The sequence below is a fragment of the Ictalurus punctatus genome, chromosome 7, assembly GCF_001660625.3.
Source record: "Ictalurus punctatus breed USDA103 chromosome 7, Coco_2.0, whole genome shotgun sequence".
In the NCBI taxonomy this organism is placed as follows: domain Eukaryota; kingdom Metazoa; phylum Chordata; class Actinopteri; order Siluriformes; family Ictaluridae; genus Ictalurus; species Ictalurus punctatus.
The window spans coordinates 15,403,016-15,426,084 of record NC_030422.2 but is presented as its reverse complement, the minus strand read 5'-3'; the positions used below and the strand labels follow the sequence as shown (position 1 = coordinate 15,426,084).

At 39.5% G+C, this 23,069-nt stretch overlaps 1 protein-coding gene across 4 annotated transcripts in view; it reads right to left on the bottom strand.

The window, feature by feature from the left end:
* dennd4c (DENN/MADD domain containing 4C) overlaps nucleotides 1-23,069 on the bottom strand; it is a 51,887-nt gene that overhangs the window by 18,469 nt on the left and 10,349 nt on the right. For all 4 annotated transcript variants that reach the window (XM_017471874.3, XM_017471876.3, XM_017471875.3 and 1 more), the window contains 11 exons: nucleotides 12,717-13,027; nucleotides 7,162-7,414; nucleotides 6,985-7,054; nucleotides 5,223-5,392; nucleotides 4,729-4,970; nucleotides 4,517-4,583; nucleotides 4,300-4,358; nucleotides 3,476-3,620; nucleotides 1,894-2,069; nucleotides 1,696-1,796; nucleotides 1,004-1,222 (listed from right to left, as the gene is read on the bottom strand). In XM_017471874.3, coding sequence (XP_017327363.1) covers nucleotides 1,004-1,222; nucleotides 1,696-1,796; nucleotides 1,894-2,069; nucleotides 3,476-3,620; nucleotides 4,300-4,358; nucleotides 4,517-4,583; nucleotides 4,729-4,970; nucleotides 5,223-5,392; nucleotides 6,985-7,054; nucleotides 7,162-7,414; nucleotides 12,717-13,027 — 1,813 coding nt within the window. The remainder of the gene's footprint in view (nucleotides 1-1,003; nucleotides 1,223-1,695; nucleotides 1,797-1,893; nucleotides 2,070-3,475; nucleotides 3,621-4,299; nucleotides 4,359-4,516; nucleotides 4,584-4,728; nucleotides 4,971-5,222; nucleotides 5,393-6,984; nucleotides 7,055-7,161; nucleotides 7,415-12,716; nucleotides 13,028-23,069) is intronic.

The window sequence follows — 23,069 nt, the reverse complement described above, 5'->3', positions numbered from 1 at the left end:
ATATATATATATATATATATATATATATATATATATACGTGTATATATATATATATATATATACGTGTATATATATATATACGTATACATATATATATACACATATATATATATACACGTGTATATATATATATATACGTATACATATATATATATATATACACATATATATATATATACACATATACATATATATATATATATATATATATATATATATATATATATATATATATATATATATGCATGATTATTGATTAAATCATCATATTATTCAATATCTTGCTTTCACTAACTACACAATACAGCAAACGCATGTGGACACCTGACCATCACACCCATAAGAGGGCCTTCCCTAAACTGCTGTCACAAAGCTGAAAGCACAAAACTGTATAGAATGTCTTTGCATGTTGTAGCGTTAAGATTTCCCTTCACTGGAACTTCACTGGAACCCAAACCAGTTCCAGCATGACAATGCCCCTGTGCACAAGCGAGGTCCATAAAGACATGGTTGCCAAGTAGAACTCAAGGGTCCTGACCTCAACCCCACTGAACACCTTTAGAATAAACTGGAACACCAAATGCACCCCAAGCCTCCTCTTCCGACACCAATCACTGATTTTACGAACGCTCTTGTGGCCGAATGAGCAAATCCCCACAGCCATGCTCCAAAATATAGTGTAAAGCCTTCCCAGAAGAGTGGCAGTTATTATAACAGTAACAAGTACACATGGTTGTCATGGTTAGGTGTCCACATACTTTTGACTATAGTGTACATATACACATTCACCTTTATGCAAGAAAAAAAAAACTATTGTACTGTATTCCATATTATCATCTAGAAGCCTATTAACTAAAAGATTCCTTTCAAAAATGTTTTTTTCTTCCTGTTTTTTGAAGTAAGCCTTCAAACCATAGAAATACCTTCAAACCAAAGTTACACAATCAATAACATACAACATTAACCAAATTCCATGTAGTCAATTCACATGAACTTTGTTACCCTGCAGATCGTAGAGGGAGTCAGCAGCAGTGGCCTTCTCAGAGGGCGCCTCGGTGATGGGTTTGAGGTAGTATCGATAGCCCTTTAATATTGAGGCCATGAAGCGCAGGAAGGCTTCTTGAATCTCCATCTCGAGAGCGGTCATCTTTTTATGCCATGTGAAGTCAGCCTCCATCGGGGTCATATCTGCCGCCGAGCCTTCTGGAGTTGTCCGCCTCACTGGACATTCAAACACCACAGCGTTACTTAGAAAGCCTTCAGCAAAACAGATACTGTATAACTAAAGGTTTTACAAACCGATAAAAGTAAAAATTATGACATGGCTTGTTTAAGAGAAATTTAACAACAAAAACAATGTTTAAACATAACTGGAGAGAGAAACCATGTCAAATTCTATGGCACTAGTCAAAAGTGGTAATGCCACTTCGAAAGTAAACCCTAACCACTTCTAACGATGTTATTTATAGCTACAGTCTAATCATTAGTGGTTAAAAGCATTACAAAGTAATTGTTATCATCGTTCTGTTAAGTTAGCTGCTTATCTGGACCTTTGTAAGAAAGGAATTTTATGTACTTGTATCTGCTATACACAGACCTAATGTCTGATCCTGTCATAACCCAGATACCATATTTAGTGAGATAAGTGGTAAGATTAAGGTCCTTCTAGGTGAACAGTTACAGAACCTTCTTACCAATATTAAGCTGGTGGTGCAGGTTAAACAGTGAGTTAATCAGGCTCTTGCAAGGCTTCTTTGGGAGATTCTTCCAGCTGGAGTTCCTCTTCTCATCAGACCTATTGAAAGATTAAAATGTTAGTAGACTGATGTCACAGAAATGCGAACACTGTTACCAGTTGTTACCAGGATTTTTAAAGTTTACACAGAGCTCACAGGTAGATAGTATTGGTGTCCAGGTCCACACAAACCACATCTGGTGGGGGATCATACAGGTCAAAGTATCTGGAGTCCACTCCAACAATGAAAGGACAGGGCGCATTCAGAACCCCAGCCAGAGACAGAGGACACAGAGGGATGTAGGGACACTGCCACTGGAAAGGAAAGATCATCTGGAAGGGGACAGAGATGGATGGAAATGTCAAACATCATCTTTTTCTGCAGTATGGAGATTTACAGTATACACCCTCTCTCAATCTCATACATAGGTCACTGGTATACAGTGCCTTTAATATGCACCTGAAGAAAACCATTTGATATTAACTGTAACACATGGCTTTACTCAATGGTGAACTGATTGCATCAAATAATTGCTGCATTTTTTTCAGCTGCGATTCCCTCATTCTACCACATCTCTAAAGGTGCTCAAATCAGATTCAGATCTGTTGTCAGTGGAGGTTTTTGAAGCACACTGAAAGACTTTGTGTTTTGTAATATCCCCCACATCATTACACCACCAGCAGCCTGAACTGTTTACAGTTTTGACCAAATTCTGACCCTGCCATCTGCATGTCTAAGCAGAATTCGAGGTTCATCTGACCAGGTGACATTTTCCCAGTCTTCAACTGTCCAGTTTTGGTGAGCATGTGCCCACTGCAGCCTCAGATTCCCGTTCTTGGTTCTTGAATCTGTTCCCAACGAGGTCTTCTGCTGTTGTAGGCCATCCTCCTCAAAGTTCAACATGTTGTGCGTTTTGAGATACTTTTCTGATCACCGTGGTTGTAAAGAGTGGTTATATGAGTCACTGCCTTCCTGTCAGTTTGAAACAGTCTGACACTTCTTCTCTGACCTCTCTCATCAACAAGGAGTTTCCACCTGCAGAACTGCTCACTGGAGTACTCTATAGAGTGCTGTGCATGAAAATTCCAGAAGCTCAGCAGTTTCTATAATACTCAAGCCAGCCTATCTGACACCATCAACCATACCACAGACAAAGTCAGTGAGATCACATTTTGCCCCATTCTGATATTTGATGTGAACATTAACTGAAGCTCTTGACCTGTATCTGCATGATTTTTTTTCTGTTGCTTGGCACTGCTGCCACATGATTGGCTGATTAGATATGATCAGCTGTATGAATGTGCAGGTGTTCCTAATAAAGTGGCTGGTGAGAGTATACACACCCACATAATCTCTTAACGTCCCTAAGTGGTACTTCATTTTTTTTTTTTTTTAAACCCCATAATAATTTTTTAAAACAAAAGACTGTAGTTCAATCACTTCTTCACTAAATTATCGTGTAGTGATTAATATTTAATGTCATTTAGTATTTCAGGGTTTTCATGAAAAAGATATATTATATTATATTATATTATATAATATAATATAATATAATATAACATATTATATTATATTATATTATATTATATTATATTATAGAGAGAGAGAGAGAGAGAGAGAGAGAGAGAGAGAGAGTGGTTAGCTGCTCGCACCAAAAGATTTAAGCATTTTAAATGGTCTTCATTTCACAGGTCCAAAAGGCACTTTATACAACGTGTAACCCACAAACACAACTCACCGCCACCACAGCCTCAGCTACACCAGTCAACACAGCCGGTCTGAGGGAGTGCAGCAGTATCTTGCTCTCCAGCAGGACAAAATGCAGCAACGTGGCACAGTTTTCTGGACCCAGGTTAGGTAGCAGAGTGCTATAGTCTGCACCACTGTGGGAGAGGAGTGAAAGGAATTCAATGAAGATAGAGATTTAGGGGAGAGAACCAGCTACAACAGATAGACATTTGATGCCACAGCAATCACCTCTTTACGCAGACAAACCACAACCTTGTCTAATGCTACATATACGATGACAAACAGCTTTGACGTGGCAACTTGTCCTCTGTTTCATTACAGAGACAGAGCACACATTGAATACATATTACAGAAAGGAGAGTGGAGCAGCTGCACCCAGTGGAGACTTGGAGTCAGCAATTCCTTCCCTAAACTTTGGCTCACCCTACCACACAGGAAAGGCAACCGAAATGCTGTATTTCAAAGTACTGCTTATGATTTTCAAAACTAGCCTGACCAGTTTCTCAACACTTCATGGCTTATTGAATAACATGTGATTGTATGTGTGTGTGCGTGCATGTGTGTTGCAAAGCTCAAAAATTCTCTTACGCTGACAGAAGTATGAATGTGTTTTGCATTAAGCTTGGGTTTAAATGGATGGAAAGTTTAAATGTGGGAATGAGCAGAAATGGTCACATTTGGCTATGCAAGCCTTTTGGAAAAAGGGTTCCTGTTTTCTAGAAATACAAACAGAAGCATCATCACAACCACAATTTCCTCACAGTTGCAAACTAATAAGAATACAAATTATTTATGAGTCAACTTCCAACTTACCTTAGTGGTAAAGGTGTACATACAGGCTGAGACAGCATTAAGCTTTCTTTTGCCGAGAGCTAAGGGGTGGGGGGAAAAAATCTTAATGTTTTCCAAAACAAGACACTGACTAAAAACAATCACATGCTGGCCTCACCACCTTATGGCTTCCTACCACTTCACACACTCATTACATAAACACTGTAATTTAGGAATAACATGGAATTACTAGCCGTACCTGAACCAGTATTCTGGGTCTCTGGGGGGAGGGAAAGGGAACATTGTGCATGAAATGGGAGATGTGTCTGAAACAAGGGGGAGGGCAAACAGGTTAATACAGGTCCCAGTGCAAAACCGTTGGCTCTTGTTATTGAGAGAAAATTCACAGATAACAAAAAGACTGTCTGACTAAGTCTATAGAGAAATCCTGCAGGACTGTTGTTCTCTTACTTCTCAATAGGCAGAGGGTTGACATTATCAGCTGAGAGCCTGTAGAGGAAATGGAGGAAGTCCTTAAAAGCTTTGAAGAAGGGCCAGCGAGACAACAGACAAATGCACTTGTTGGTGTTGACTGTGCGATTGGGAATTGGCTTCTTGTCCACAGTTGTAAGGAGTCCAAGCTGGATCTTCTGCTTCTCAGTCAGGTTATCTGCTGGGTAGAGCTCGTAGAACTGGATGGCTGCACCATAGACCTGAAGAAGTTGAGGCAAAGTCTGACTTTATGAAAGGATTTAATAGGTCCTGGGAGACAGCTGAAAAAAGTTTGGTCTTTATAGAGATTTAACCTGCTTGATTGTTAACTGCAAACTACAACTAATACATTTACTCTTACTTTATTCTTGGTGGATTCCATTTTCATGTCAGGCTGAGATGCTTTAACAGACCTTAAGTGAAAATGTGTGAATGCTAATAAAAACGTCTTTGTATGAGGAATAATACTGTACCTTTTCCCCAGAGGAGTTGGTTAGGACAAATGTAGAGAAGACAGGTGAGGGGTAGCATGTGTTGGGAGCCCAGCACTCGAGCTTGGCCCCCATAGGAAGGCAGAACAGAGGCACTGACTCAGAAAGGGGGAAGGATTCATAATCATCCTCTGGGTAGCGAAATATCAGATCTGGTGGGAAGAAAACGAGATCTCAGGACTCTGACAGCCAGAATAACATTGCGGCTTCTGAGCTTATCAACTACACTAGCAGATGAAATGTGTCTGAAGCCCTGCCTTGCTTATCAGTACAATGTCTGAAACAAACGAGACAGTTTATTAACATTAAACATACTTGAAGGTTATTCATGCACCCTGAGCATTTCAGCCACTATTAATCTGGTTTGGATGGATAAAATAAACAATTTGACCCTTAAAATGAGCTGGACTAAGAAACTGAGCAGAGCCAATTTATTATTTCATCACTCACAAGTAACAACATAGATAAATATAATCACGATATATAAATGGAGTGCTGACAATAGTTAAACACATAAAAGATTTACACAAAAGGTAACTTTTCCTTATTTGAAAAAGGCTAATCCTCTGGTAGTTGGTGGTATTTGACCATGGATGTCACTCATTGTAACTAGAAAGAAAAAAAAAAACGGTGAGAGGCAAATATAGGGACAGTCAGGAAGTCCTGTCTTTTAATGATTAACAAAACCACACTTGACAGGAAGTAAGGCAGCATGAAGATAAAGAAGATAAAGAGCTGTGTGCTCTGTGAATATTAGCCAATAGTATGAAAGGGCAAGACTATAATACAGAGTCGTGTACAGTTGGCCTCTCATCGTCAGTGTTCATGTAATGATGTACAGCTCTTTGATGAAAGAGACAGAGGCAAACATAAGGCATTCACTACAACTATAGAATATGATACAAGTTAAAAGACGAAAATGCATGCCTTTTTCTGCGGCATAGTACTGCATGAGGATAGAGTACTTTTAGAAACAAAACCTACACGTATAGTGTAAACCAGGGGTATACAGCTAAAATTAGCAAAGCCCCAGCTAAAATTTCTTGCTTAACTGAATGGCATCATTTACCTTCTGATGCTTTCAAAACAAGCCATGTTAGGTGACCAATCAGATGAAAGATTTTAATAAAAATAAAACTTTAAAGTCTGTGAAAACGCTTTCCTTTCTCACTAAAATGCCTTCAGGCAAATTATTCAAATAAATGCATGTGGTTTACAATTAGAGTAGCTGAACTACTGCCAGTGTTTTTACATTTGTTCAGTTCTGCAAAAGTGTTGTTTTTTATTTCTGCTGAAATATTTTACTGGTTCTGCATCACTGCACTCTGCTGCTGATGACAACTGATTTATACAGACATGAAGGTACTGCCCACAGTCCGTTTTGCTCCTTTGAATATAAAGGTCAGATTCATTTCTGATTAAGGTCAGAATTGCAGCCCAGGGCTATCCTCGGGTTGTGTTTCATTCAGTCACTCACAGTGTCATCGTGAATGCCAGCTTGCTAAGTAATGCTGCACTGATGCACTACCCATACATAAAAGCTTTGCAGAGACAAAAATCACACTCCTGCCAAACTCGGTCTAAGATGTTGCGCACCATTGTGGTGTTTAGTATAAAGCAGAGGCTGCCATGTAAGCCAGACGGAGTTCTGATCATATCAAATGCTGAGGGGGTGTAAAACAAACAAATCATAATGGTATAAAACAACTGAGCAGGAAAAAGAAAAAAGAAAATGGGGACTTACCTGCTTTATAGGCAATAGAGTTGGAAGAGGAGACTGACTTTTTATAGCACAAGTACACATTGGACCCCCACTGGGAATGAAATGATGCAAAAAGGAGACACTGTCAAGTCACATGTTTCCCTAACATCATTATTATAAATAACACTCAAACACCACATTATTTCTGTGAGGTCTCACCATGCCACAGTTGAGGTTCTTGTCCACCTTCAGGAAGGTGTGTGGAGGAGTCTCGCCTTTGCTCATGATTATCACACAGATGTCGGTAACGGCCAGAGAGTTGCGGGGCTGGGCGGGTGGTGCGCGACGTAACGTGATGAAGATGCGCTGTGACGCAGCTGAGCTATTGTTCACGTTAGCGCAACGGCCGTATGGTGTGGCCTGAATCACCTCACAGCCCGGGATCAGCCTGTCCTTCCCTTCATACATCACTCTGAGACACACAAACACAAAAATATTGAGGGTCTGTGACGCAATGGAAAAATCAGAGACTAGATTTCTGAAAGCAAATGTCTACAAGTAAAGCATGCGACAGAAAAGTGAGTAGATTAATAACAATTTTCACTGAACCATTTTCTTTCTACACTTGAACCCACCTTGGGAAAATGAAAGCTATTCTAATTCAAGAGGACATCGGACAATTAAACAGTAGTCATGTGAGAGGAACTGGCAGGCCATGACTCATTTTATCCAGAACACATTATATTACTTCCACAACATCTCTCAGTCTGAAGGGTGCTAGGACATCACTGCTAAAACATTTTACTTCAGACACCACGGTGCTTTATATTAGAAATACATTCTTCACCTAATAGTGCACACTGCACAAATGATGGTTTGAAAGGTTGTTTATTTTCTAAGTATAGAAATAAGTAAGTAATTTATTTATAAAGCACATTAAAACAACCAAAGCTGACCAAAGTACAAAGTGCTGTACTTAGAAGCCCAGTAAAAAGCATACAGACAAAAAGCATAGACAATAAAAAAAAAAATGTAAATATAAAATATATTCAAATATTTTTAATATTGAAAATATTTTTATTTAATATTTCTAGAACTTTGCCAAGACCGATGACGATTTTCCAAAAGTGTCAAGGGGAGAAAGCTGGCCAGCTTTCATAATCCTGAGCATATCTGATTTAAGAATGAGGGACAAGGCCCACCGATTAGAGGAGAAGCCACAAGGAAAACAATTTCTCCTTCTGGAAGCATATTTTTGAAGCCTTAGTTATTTAGGTGGTATTAACATATCTAAATAAATTTATCATCATCAAGCACTTTTCATTTAATTTTCGTTCTCTTCACAAATTCTGCAGCAACACAGAAAGATTTTCTGTTAGATCAGTTGTTTAATATGAGTTATTATAGCCAATCTTCTGAACAACAGATTTATAGTTGACGGGTAATTGGATATTTTAACAGAATGAATAAAAGAACAAAATAGAGAAATTAAAGAAACAGACACGTGTTAAGGGCTTTAATAACTCTGAAAACTGTATTCTCAGTAGCAAAAAGTCTGTATCCCTGCCTCACATTTCCTTCAGTAGTTCAACTCAAGAAAATAATTCTTGCAATAACAGAAGCTTAATGTGAATCACAGTGATGGTCATAGCAGGAGATGGCAATTAATTTGAGGAGGAGGCACTCTAATTTGTGCTTGGCACCAACTCATTCTGCTCATAATAGCACATTATGAAGAAGTGCAAAAGAACCTTGAAAGACTGACAATGCGAAGAGCCTGTACTGAAATGAGCACTACATATCACTGCCTGGTTTTGATAAGTATGTAATTAAAGCATTAAAAAGATGAACAAGGATGAACTTATTTATTTTCATCTTTTGTAACAAATTTGTGAGAGCAGGAACAATCTAAAGACTCAAGTGAAATTAGATCTAGTACCTTATATGCCTAGTACTGAGGTCATTAAAAAATAAACAGTTGAAACCATTACCTATTTAGTCTGTGCGTAACTCTAAACCTTAAACATAATTCTCATGATGAAATCCTAACAGGAGAATTAATGAGTGTGTGCGGATCTGAATTTCAGCCCTATGGTTAACATCTCAATATGCCTATAGCACCGTGACATAAAACCTGTGAATAGTGCAAAACAAATCCAGGCTTTGCGAACATATTCTGTTAGAAAAATGTAAAATATGAATTAAAGCTGCAAGCAGCATTTTCGGGGGGCCAATCACCCAGACTCCGAGCTGCACATTCACAGACGTGCTACAGTTGTTGCATAAGGAATCACAAGAAAGCAGAGCCGTAACTATAGGCAAAGTGATTCAAGCATGATTTGTAGTTTCACGAATTTGCCAGTCCATTATGGGAGAACAGTTTTAAATACCAATACTACTTTGATCAAATTTGTTCAGACAGGTATCAAGATGATGTGAGCCAAATATGGTGAAGATTGGACAACCTTTGAAGGAGGAGTAGAAAAAATGGAAATTAAACGTAAGCATTTTTAACATGCTATTGTTACTTTTGACCAGTAGGTGACGCAGTCATGAAATTTGCTGCATAGCCTCAGGTCGTGGCCCTGAAGATACCTACTAAGATGTGTCTTAGTGCACAAAATTGTTTTTGTGATACAGCCTCACGTCCTGTTTGGTGGCTTCACCATCAGATTTGTTGGACCATTGTGGACAAACCGTTTGGAGTAAAGCTGCAACAACTAATCAATAAAATCGATCATAATCGATTATGAAAATCGTTGTCAATGAATCTCATTATCGATTAGTTGGTCTGCACAAGGCACCTTTACCCCTAGTGGTCAGTGTTGTAATTGCAGGGGTCCGTAGGAAAGTTTTAAAAATGTTTAAATAATATTATGTATATATTTTTTGGTAAATGCATCAAAACATATTCAAATGAGATGTTTTAAAATTAATCTATTTGGTTACTCGCAAATATCACGTTAGCTGAGCTGATGATTGTTCACTGATGACTTATTTTAAATTTATTTTACAAATTTGCAAAAACCTATGAGTGGTAGAGAAGTTCAAGTGCTGCATTGATGGATAAAATAAACAAAGGATAATTCAGAGAGTCAAATTAAATGTCACACCAACAATAAAATGTAAAAAATAAAATCTTGAATTGTTTTGATTCAATTTTAATGTTAATATTCATCCATCCATCCATCCATCCATCCATCTATCTTCTACCGCTTACTCCTTTTCAGGGTCACGGGAAACCTGGAGCCTATCCCAGGCAGCATCGGGCACAAGGTGGGGTACACCCTGGACAGGGTGCCAGTCCATCGTAGGGCACAATCAATCACATACACACACCCATTCATACACTACGGACACTTTAGACGCGCCAATCAGCCTACCATGCATGTCTTTGGACTGGGGGAGCAAACCCCTGCAGCACGGGGATTACATGCAAACTCCGCACACACATGGCCCCAGCGGGACTTGAACCCCGGACCCTGGAGGTGTGAGGTGAACGTGTTAAATATATAGCCTATAACTGTTGTGGAGTGAGGGCGTTCTTCTGGATTGGTCAAAATATGCTAGGGGTCCAAAGCTCACAAAAGGTTGAGAACCACTGGTCTAGTGTATGAATTTTAGAAAGGTAATATCGTCTCAAATGGAACACATTCGTTTTTTACTAATATTAATCAAAAAATATTAGGCCAACTAATCGATTATGAAAATAATCAATAGTTACAGCCCTAGTTTGGAGTACTCAAAATTCTTCTGTTAACTTTTGTGAGGCTTACTCTGAAGATGAAATTTATAGGTGGAGTAGCAAAAAACAAGATAAAAAAAAAAAATTGACTTCTGGGGCATACGGTTCAAAAAGTTATGGCCATAAACGAACTTCCAAATTAGACCCAAATTTAACCCAATGGTGGCGCTATAGTGTTAGCAGCACTTGGCCCAGATTTGTTCTGAATATTCCTTAGAACCTCCCCAATCAGTGTGCCAAATTTCACAACTTTTTAACCAGAAGGTTCTATGGGCTGCCATAGACCCCCTATCCAGAAGATGATTATTAACGATTGGACCCCTAATAAAACTGGCTATAGGAGAAATAACCTATGAATGATACTAGCCTACGAAATTTACCCAAAACAAAACACGTAACTCTTAAAGCAGTAATGGAATCTACGGTGCCCTCCTTCCACACCCACGGCTATCAGATGCTTTAGCAATTGTTGGATCACATCTTCAATCTGACATTTAATCTTCTGTTTACAATCGAGAAAGAGTCTGGCCTCGTGGGTCAAATGCCATTTTCCTAAGGCACTGCACATCCAATTTGCTGAGTACGTGTTATAAAACTAAAAGGTACACTTTGTTTAAATTGGGTTAAATTTTCTAAAGAGAAATTGTTTCTATTCTGCTTATACAAATAAATAACTAAATCTGCTGATCGACACTGGTAAAAATGTCTGATGTAACCGAGAACTTGAAAGTAAGGTAAGCACGGGAGCAAGAAAGAGAATACGAGAGACAATTAGCCTTGAAGTGCACGGTGTGCATGAGCGTTTGTTCATGCTGCCCGTCACCGGTTTCTCTATATAGTAGGATTTAAACAAAGATGATGCAAGAGATCTCCCAAACTAGCCTGGGCTGTCAAAGCTAGCATTGTGTGTTCTTTGTCTATTGATAAACAGAGCACTAACTGTCAGCATCACCAGCTGGTTCACACTAGCACTGTTTGCTGCATTACTGTCAGTCAAGTACCGACCAAAAAAAGGAAGTAGATAACAAAATGAAAAGTATATGCACTTGCCATGTATAAGCTATACACTGTTGGCTTATATGCTTGTGGCATAAACAGTTAAAATTAAAAACATATTTTAAAAACAATGCACCAGAATTTTGGTTTGCTTTTGATTTATTCATTTTTTTGTAAACCGTGTATAAAAGCAACAGAAAACTAAAGGTCATGTGCTATGTCAGTATCATTCCAGCTGTGACAAGCGACACAGGAATGATGCTTTGGGCCAACACATCCTCGTGTGTTTACGAATTTCTTACAAGCTCACTATATAGTTATAGTTAAACAATACACTGTAAACGTTTCCATAGTTCTGTAAACAATTCCCACCCACCAGCCAACTCCAGGTCTCCCCATCATACGACAGCTAACAACAAACGCATCGCCATGAACTGCTGTTCATTCTCATCACAGGGCAGCATAACACCCCAGGAAGAAAGCATTATCCCTGCACAAACGTTCCACATACACGAGCTCACGGACATCAGTGATTGGCGTGTGTCGCTGTGACTGACAGGCAAGGGAGAGTATAATAGTCCTCCCACCCAGACAGCATGGTTAATTTTGCTCCCTTGGCTCCTGGCCACAGATGGCGGAGACAGGACACAAAATTTTAGCTGTAGCCGTTCTACTCATTCTCTCTGAGAGTGATAAAAACTAACTGGACAAAACGGGTACAGTACAGTCTTCAGTGCAGAGGAAAATGATAATATACATTTAACATAAATATAATATTATACTTAAAACCAGGTAACTTTCACGTTAAGTAGTACTGACGTTAGCAAGCTACACGTAATGTAGGTCTTGCTAGCTGAAATGTTGATGCCTTGATGTAGCTCTCCAACCTTACAATAACAATTTCACAACCGAACTGGCTTAAAATGGAGCTAACACGCTGATCAAAGAAAGTGACCACTACACTCACGTTCCAATATATATTATGTATTTATATTTATAATTAGCAATATACATTTATTCATGAGACACTTACCCAACGTCGCTTATGGGAGGTTTTCCATAGCCTCTCTTGTAACACAGGAAGAGCTCAGGGCTCTTCAGGCTGCCGTGGTTGAGGTTAGCCGGTTGGCCGCTGTGTGTGCTCTCTATGCATGTAAAACCCTCAGGCACCGTTTCACCTGCTGACTTGTTGATCACTGCCAGGTCAATGATGGGAGCTTTAGGACCACTTGATTTGGTCTCGGACAGATCGTGCTCCAGTGGTGTGGACTTGTCCGTCAGTCCGGCCACCACGAAGTAGTCCGTCACGCGATGACCCTTGTCTTCAATCATGGCTGGACGTGCCTGAAAGACACAAAAGTAGTCATTTGAAGCTATCGGATTCCACTCGCTTTCTCAATCTTTGTGTGGTCAACGTAAATGTTTAGCCAGAAAGAGATACCAGTTGCACTCACATACATCTGTGTATTTATATAAAATTATATATGAAGTAGTGTGTACGGACAGTGGGAAGCAAAGTCAGTGGGTACGCTTGTTGGTTGAAAGTATATACCTGTCTAAATGTCATTCACCTGCTATAGTCATGCTTTCTCAAGCATGTGCTGTCTTAAATGTTACAGAGTATAAAAAAGTTGAGCCAGTCTGATGTGGATACACAGTCACAGTGAGGAAAACAGTAGCCGTTTTGAGTCTTTGATCTTGAGTGGAAGAGCTGAACTGTCGTTTCACAAATGCATATGCTGTAAACCAGCTGCTTTCGTGCACAGTAGGCATCCCATTTCATTTTCCAAATCTAGTAACACAACAGAGGTGCCAAGACTGCCAACAAGACAATTCTAGCTGGCACAGAGAATATAAGGAAACAGCAAGACAAAGGTCCCCTTCAGAGTACACTACAATTTTTTGTTACCAAATAAAGACATCACAGTCTTGCTTTCTCCCCCCCCCCAACATCCCACAAAATCACAGGTCAAATATCACCTAGATAAAGTTTGCGTCAAGTCAAAGTAACAGCTACAAGAACAGCAGCATTTCTTTCACGTCCTGCATACTTTAATTTCTTCAGTGAATTGGCTTTTATACTGGGTGATGTTTATGTGCATTTTGTCTGACTGCTGTTTTAGCTGAAAACCAAAACAAACAAACAAAAGCATACTTTTCTGTTTATCTCTCTAACAACGGGTCAAAAACTTTAAATGCCATGGCTAAACCATATAAAGTCCTTTTCAAATGTATTGGAACAGCAAGGCCACAGCAAGGGATATGCAACCAAATGGGCTATCTATGTTAAGCCCATCTGTTCCTGTACTAAAATTTGGGTGGTCTGCCACCAAAAGGTGCCAGGTTCCAACTTGTTTAACACATTTAGTTATAAATATGAGGAAATGAAAACTGAAATTCTGATCTGTTGTCTCATTCATATTTTTATCTCAAACTCAAATGTATAGCGAAAACAAATGAATTGGCCTTGCTTTTCAAATACGTTCAGAGGGGAATATATTTTGGGAACTTTGATATAATTAACAAAAGTATTCCAAATACTCCAATACAAAGACAGAAGGACGTTATTATAGCTTCAATTATATACATTGTTACAAAAGTGCCACCATGGCCATAAACCAGGAAATTAACAACATTATAAAACCATCTTTCAAGATAAATTTGCTCCTACACGCATGAACACACGTGCACACACACACCCCTTATACAAGACCTTTAAAAGTGACCGGGGTATTGTGTTGACTACAATGCATGATGATCCCTGCTCTACAGGGAATGGAGATGCCTAAGACATAGCACACAACTAACAATTAGAAATCTAAGTAACTCATTATTAAAGCAGTAATTAACATGGCTGATGCGAGGCAAGTCTCATTAAGATAATGTGAAGAAAGCCATGACGACTTATTATACGCGTGCAATCATGGTTTAGCATTGGGTTTAAAATTCAAATACAGTGATTACCGGAAAGTGACAAATTTACCAAACACAATAGCAGTGAGAGTAACGTAAAAGAATAAACAATATTCAACGGACGATTTTTTCTTACTTGTATAAATAACCTGCAAATTTACGTAGAACGTGCTTAAAAAAGTAAAACCCCAATGGTTTAAGCCATACCCGACAAACGTATTAAGTAGCTGAGAAAACCTATTTGGAAAACTGATTTCTAAGACTTGTTTGTGTTTGGAAGGGACTTCCATTAGTCATTTTATAGACACTCCGCTCTGTGACACTGTCATCGTAGGTCAATTCCCAGAAACAAAAAAAATTAAATAAATAAAAGGACTAATCTTACCTAGTGCACCATAAAATAACACTGTTTACAAGTCTTATCATTTCATGTTTGTTTCCTCCACACGTCCACGAAGAATTTAATAAATAACAGCCCAAACAGCAACATATATGGGATAGGGGTGTAAAAATGAGGTCAAAACTGAAGCCGATTCCACAGAAGCTTAGATTAGACTGCAGGTTAAGCGTTTGTCTGTTTTTATACAGTTTATAAAGTTTCTCTTTCACTTTATAAGTTTATAAAGTGGTTGAAGTATACACTGAAAAAACACTGAGAATTGCCCCCCCGCTCTAAGAAATTAAAAGATGGAGACTGTGATGGAAAAAGAAAGTAGGCTTTAGTGCTCCTGTTTATCTTCCACATCAGTCATTTTGCTCAATGCATGAATGAGAGATTAGAGGGATTTAGCCACAAGATGTTGGCCGAGTGCATGATCAAAGTGAGATAACCGCCAGTGTACAGTCCCCTCGAAATCTCTCACTTTCATGCAGGAAGCCCTGCTAAAGCAGCAACCATGCATAGCGAGAATGATGGCAGTTCTCTTATGACTATTTGACACTTGTGTACATCCCGCAACACAGAAAACAAGCACAGGATGAAGGTGACTGCTGAATTACAGCCTATACATTTTACAGAAATGGCATTAGTTTATTCCTCAGTGTAGAAATGCACCCATTAACATGGCTAATGGGGTAATTGCCAGCATTTACACGTGATAATCATTAAGCATGGGCCATGTTTTGATAAATGCAAGTTGCAACATAAGGCTGTGCCAAGCAGAGTTAGCTTCCTTACATGCCTCCCATGTCTCTGCTAAGTCGCTTGGCATCGCGGGGGGGGGGGGGAACCCTGCAGTGTGGACAGCCGTTGCGTTTTGTCACCCAGACACTGGCTTTAACCCGAGTTTACAGGTCCAGATGTAGAACCCTATTATGAACGAGCCGTGAAAGAATTTTCCCCACAAACAAGAGAAACACATAAAAATTCTTAACAATGAGCTCCCCACACCTTTTCCCTTCAGCTGTCAAGGGTGACGCAGAGTAACCAAGGGCAACCGGACAGAGCACTGTTCTTCCAGAAAAATCCCAGAGCAGCTCTGTGATGTGTGTGAGGAGGGTTACTGTAAGACCGCACAATGGAAACAGTGTCTCAGCCTGGGCTAGCCTCCTCCTGTTAAAAGGAAAACATCAGTTCCCAATCTTTAATGGGTTTCTATAATGATTTGGACCATTAAGTGTTTAACTGCACTAACCACTAAAAACCACTAAACAAGTCTCACAATCCTGATCAGAAGACATGCTGGCTGCATTTTCACTTAGTTGTGTTGCAGTTTGTAACTAAACTACAACAGTGTAGCTGTTGATAAGTGTTTTAAAGCCAATGGGAAGCGGAGCACTTTTCACTTTGGTTTCGCTGGAAATAAATCAGCCACACTGCAAAATGGATTAGATGCATTGCAGAAGCAAAAATGAAAGTAGTTTTAGACTTTACAATAAACAGTAATGAAAAAAAAGGCAAGCAAGACCACAAGTAGTATACTTCCCCATTCATTTTGAAGTACTGATTTAGAAATTGCACTAGTTTCTGGTCTTGAAAGTCAAACACACTTTGATTTGTTGCTGTGATGAAAAGGTAAGTACCTATAATATAGTGAATATTTCCAGCTCTAAATACTAAACACACAGCAGGTACAAACAGGCTAAACAAAGCATCTAATTAAGCTAAGCTTCGTTTTCCAGGTGCTAATCCAGCGCTCCATTGCATCCGTTTTGCCAATCCTTTACCTCTCATACACCCTAGCTTAATTTCTGTGCTGTAAATTCAGCACAAAAGTCAGAAAGCCTCAACTTTTTTGGTGTGGGGTTACAACATTCAAACATCTCTCAAGACGTTGATGTCAAAATCCAGAACAAAATCACCCATTTCAACTGATTGGTGGGTTGTTGGATCTGTACAGGACAATCTCGAAATCTCACTTCCTGTGTTAAGCGTTTTAATTGAATGTAAAGCTTCTCTTTCATTCATTCACCTTCAGGAACCGCATCATCCATGTCCCGGACCATGCAATGCACTAGGATCCTATCCTGGGAACACTGGGAGTGAAGTGTGAATACTCCCTGGGACGCCAGTTCACTGTAGCGCACCGTGTGCACGCTCAGATGCAGCATGTTTTTGAGAAAATCCAAAGGAAACGCACTTAAACAAAGGGAGAACATGGAACACTCCATACTTACACTAGCCTTAGCGCAAGATCGAACTGGAAAGCCTGGAAAGTTGCTTAAATTACTAAACTTGTCGTGTCCTCTTGGAAACTATCTGAATTTCTGCATGAATGGATTCTGAAATTGCAATCTGATCTCAATCTATGCCAAAATAGTTGAAAACATTTTTCTCTGCCATTTCATCATGGAAAAGTAAGTAAACCTCTAAACCAATGATCTCTCTGCAAGGGCAGCTGGAAACAGGAATGGGTTTGACAAGGTTAAAGACGTGAAACGGTTACAAATGTACTTTCATCATGTTCTACATGACTTGATATAGGAGACAATACAGCTACAAAAAATGTCTTTTACTGGGAATAATCTCAATGAAAAGATGACGTTATTGTTCCCCTGCATTTTGCTTTTGTATTTTTCTTTTGTTAAATAACAACAAACCTGTTTGTCTGCAATACATCGTCCTGTAAATTAGTTACTAAAGAAAATATAACCTAGTACAATGAGCACACTGTGACTTCCCTTGCAACTGCGCCGTCATAGCAAATTAATCAAAACCTGATGACCAATCAGAACCAAACATACAATAGTACAGTGACATAAAACAATATAATCCTCTTCTTTATAGTTCACCTGAGCTGCTAGGTGAACACCCAGGCCTGAACACCCACACATTTCTTATCTGATGCAGGGAAATGCAAGCAATAATATTTTTAGCAAACAGAAAATATTCACAACACAAACTATGCAATTAAACAAGGATTCCATCTGGAATCAGAACAAGCACACACACAAACAAACAAAATACTGAGTCATAGTGTACATATCAAATTCATCTACAAACACCATTACAGTTTGATTCTTCTGATCAGGATACATAGAGCCAGAAATTCTGAGACACAGGAAACACTGAGTCATGGGCCGAGTACGTCCAATTCCTGGCAAAGTGGGTTCTACCATCTGCCAGAACTCGAGTTCACCCCTGCTGAGGCACAACAAACAAACAAATAAAAAAGCCAACCTACATTCTCATCAAATGCACTTCACCTCAACTGCGAGGGCAATGAACTAAATTTAACTGAGTTTAGAGTATTCCAGGTACCATATTGATACTTGGCAGTACTCAGTGGCATCAAGTCAACTGCAAAAGGTGCATAGCTTCACAATTTTCTACCTTGATCAAGTCTCAGGCTGGAACTGAGAAAAAGTTCTAAATCTGCAGGGGAAATCAATAGACAGCCAAGTTGATCCCAAAGAGACGAATGTGCAGTTAATTAAAGCAGAAGTTTTATGCTCACTGCTCACACTGCCATAGTGGATTATCCCCTGGCTGTTCCCTTGGCAACTACACTCCAACCTGACAGCAAAAGACTGTGGAAGAGATTACTTACTGAACACCTAGGTTGTGACATGAAAGGGTTCTCGTCTCCCAAAGCTCAATCTGCTCACGACGTCATTATATCAAAGCAGAGGACAGTGTGGTTTGGAGGATAACAAAGAATGCAGGTCCAGGAGAGAGGAGTCCTTTCTCTTGAGATCAAAATGATGTGCGAGAGCTGGCTGCCAAAAGGTCTGATCCACCATATTTAGGGCTGCATTAATTACTGTCTCACTGGCAGGAAATACAGTTCACATTCCAGAAGTGGTGAGAAAAGGAGGAATAGAGAAACCGCAAAAGACAACGAGACACAGGCAAATGTCCATAGCCGTTACTAAAATGAGTCTTTACGTCTGTCATTCAGATGTCGGTATTTAGGTTTGCAGGCACACAAGCAGCAGAATGAATTAATCTTACTTGTCGGGCTCCCGGGTGTTGCAACAGAAAAGCGTTTGCCTTACTGTAAGGAGATTGCAGCTTTGAATCCCGATGATGTCACAGCCATTCATGGCCTTGAGCCAAGGGAAGAAAATTGGCCGTGCTATCTGGGCAGAAGGGATGGCATACTTTCTTCCCTGTCAATCACAGACACAGTGACACTGCATGGGCTTCTGTGGGCTTGTATATGTGGAACAGAGTATAATGCTGGTGATGCAGCAGTTTCTCAGGAATCATGGGTTAGCCTTCACCCTTCCCGGTTGGTAGCTGTTGCATGATGGGTGGAGCTGGGAGGGAATTGGCAGGTAACCGAATTGGGGGAAAAACTAAACAAAACACACTTACTTACATCTTGTTTGATTTATGAATTATGGTCTATAAGGGCTACTGTACAAGTGGTACACAAGACACAAAGTCCTATGGGGTGTACAATTCACTCCACAAGGTAAATTATTTTTACTTACTCATTTTTTTTAATATAGAGAAAAACTACACCAAACAAGTGATCTAGCCATTTGAATAAAACGAGCATCCAACTGTAAAAACTCGTTATAAAAAGCTCTGAACCTCACTAGTTGTTCTGCAAAAATGTAAACCACTGACACCTCTTATAGCAGTAACTCAGTGGCCTCTAATATGAGATTGCCAAGTTTAAATACATTGGAAAACCCCACACCTTGTGACATTTGTTAGATATGGAAGCACATTTTGAGGAACTGCAAAAGGTCCTGTGGTGTCTATTTGTGGAAACTGCATAATAATAAGCAGGTCTTCCCAAATTAAACCGAGATAAGTAACACACCCAGAGTTGCTCACATGTTTAAAAGAATAGCAGAAACAAAGGATAAATTATTAAGTGCAGTAGTAGCGCAGTGTTTAAGATGATGGACTACTGATCAGAAGGTCATGAGTTCAAATTCCAGCTCTGCCAAGCTGCCACTGCTGGGTCCTTGAGCAAGGCCATTAACCCTCAACTGCACAGTGGTATAAAGGAGATAAATGCAAGTCGCTCTGGATAAGGGCGTCTGCCAAATGCCATAAATGTAAAACGTTAATTATAATGTTACATGCCAATGGCTAAAGTTCTGTTTTTCTGAGCAAACTAGGAACTTGCCTCTGGCTTCCTTTTGTGGAAAGGACACATGGAACTGCAGTTTCTTTGATACTTCAGTAACCCAATAAGTAATAATCACTCTCATTAGGTCACACTTTTTCCTCATTTTGTACTGTAGAGATACACACTTTAAAAAGTCTTTTTGGAAACAACTCTCATCTTCATGTTTTCCATATCAGATACACTGCTACACTTCAGGAACAGGGTGTGACATATATACTTTCATTAATACATCCTCCGTAAGTGCTGCATCACGGTCAGGGCAGTTTATCGAAAATACCACAGGCAAGAATAACCAAAGATATTCACGGGGAGTGGGAGCAGGACTGGTTGGGATAGGAATTCCTTGAAAGCGCACACTTCCACCTTAAAGATCTAAAATTAAACAGCCACTTGATTTATAAACCCTACTGGAGAAATACTGGGACATGAATAGGATTCAACAGCACATACACATGTCCATGTGCAAATGTTTGAATTGCACTGAATGTGCAATAGAAGGCAAAGTCCTGACAACACACACGTGTAAACACTACTGCCGTCATAGCAACTGGCACTATGACTAAATTACACACTCATGCACACATAAGCAGGCTGGTATCTCTGCAAGTTTGAGAATCCAGGAGAAGTGGTACTCACTTAAAGTCATTTAAGTGAGACAAAGTCATTTATTCAAAAAATAAATAAATAAAAGCAAACATAAAATAATTTCAACTCAAATAATGTGTGTTCACTTTGAATGCACGTTGCAAAGGGAGCTCTAACGCCAAGCTTGAGGCATGTTAAAGCAGCTGTAGTCAAACTGCTGAGTCAGAGAGCTGAATGTGGCTAGCAATCACCTTCTTTGGCCCATTAGACATACTCCGTTTTGACTCAAGGCGACATGAGTTTGTTCTTTGCACTTAACTAACCTGTAAGAAACCAGTGTGAAACTATGCATTTAAAAAAAAAAAAGTGCAATACAACTGTTATACCGATATCATTAACGCGCTCACTGAAATGTGCGTTAAAGAAACATGCATTAATACTGCATAACCCTTACTAATTACGTGAAGTTGACATGAACTTTTACTCAATCAACAAGCAATTGCATAATTCGATGCCAGGTGAAGTTCTGGGAAACGGGTCTTCCTTATTTCAGAACTGGTTTTGCTCAGGTTTGCAGGTAGCAGCAGATCAGGTGACACAATATGCTTTGTTTAGTGGTGCATCAAAGAGCAGCAGGTCTGTTCAAGAGCACCTGTCTGCTGCTGTATAGCCTTTCTGTACCCATACAAGGTAACAATAGAATCCAAGTCACACATTTTAAAGCATTAGCACCAGTTCGAAAAATGGGGTTATACTCAATTTTAACTCTGCATATGCAAGATGGCCGTCCTGTAGTCATTTACATCGTGTGAAGGCAAAGGCGCATGAGTGAGAACACTTTTGATTTTGCAGGTCAATGTGGGAACCGGTCAACCGGAAATGTTTTGGCTCTGACCCACCCTCTGATTCAGAGGTATCATTTGTCCAGATGCAAAAAAGGTATACGAGTGGGAATGTGATAAATGCTGTCTGCCTACATGCACTGTATCTGTAGTTCGAATGAAAAAACATGTGCATACATGAATCTATAGATTCTATAGACTAAGAATGAAGAAGAAGAAAGGAAAAGAAAACAAAAAAACAAAAAACACCCACAATCCACATAAACCTGGATGTTCTGAATTCTACCTACACTGCATCGTATTTATCAATGAGGACCAGGTACTTTCACAAATGTGTTTAGGGTCAACTATTGAAACAGATTACACAAACACATTTTATTTACAGAATATCCAAATCAAGACTATCAGTAAAAAAGCATTTGGTTCAAAGTTTAAACAAATATTTGGGTACACTAAGAGCTAATCTGATAGCTTGAACAATTCCGTTTATATGTCAAAATCTGTCAAAAAAGCTGCAGGCACCACTTACACTTAGCCATTTTACGCTTTGCTGTGGGCAGGTGGGTAATTCAAGGTATTCAAGTCTAGGTTGTTCTTCCATTCTCCGTTTGTTTTGTTTTTCCCACCACAGAGCCTTCCTTTCTCACACAAGAGTACAAGCAGACTGCCAAGCTCTTTTGTCTCGGGAAAGCTGAGGTCACATTTCTTGGCAATAAAACTAGCCTCAGTTTGAAAAAGAATTGTAAAGCCCCAGGGTCTGATCTTCCTCCCATCTTTAAATTGTGAAACTAGCTTTCCCATATTGATCAAGGCTCTGTTATGGAAAATAAAAGATATACATTAAATGTTCAGCAGAAATGTTTAGTTCAGCAGAAATGTTCAATAAAAATGAAACTGGAAAAAAAAAAACTTCGCAGAAAGTATTCATTTCTTAAGCAAAGTGATGCAACAGCAGCTGAACAGCCATCAACCTGATAGTTCTCCCCTGTAACTGATCTCATATACGGCACAAAAGGCCAAAAGCTTTGTATCGGACAGACGCTCCACTATGTCGAGGCAGGGGGAGGGGTGGAGAAACGGCTGGTAACCCTGTGCCCTACACCACTTGTCTCAATTCTCTCTGCCCAGCCTCTGTGAGGCCTCATGATACAGCCACATTCAGGATCGCCTTGCCTGAGGGGAATGGCAATGTCTGAATTTCTGTGTGTCTCTCTCTCTCTCGCACACACACACACACTCACATAACAGTTGTGCACATTCATGCAGTAGTGTGCATTAGTGCTCTTTCAGAGAAAGAACCAATTTGACTGACATAGTAGATGACCAACTACCGAAGATTCTTGTCGGCAAACATGCAAGATTCTCTTTGATTCACAACCGCTTCAAACTAAACTTTTAAAGACAGGATTCTGCATTTCAATCCAATGCCAATATCTTGCACATATCTTCAGTTTGATTTCCCACTGGAAACCAGTGCACAGAAGGGTGTACACACTAAAGTGCTGATCAGATTTC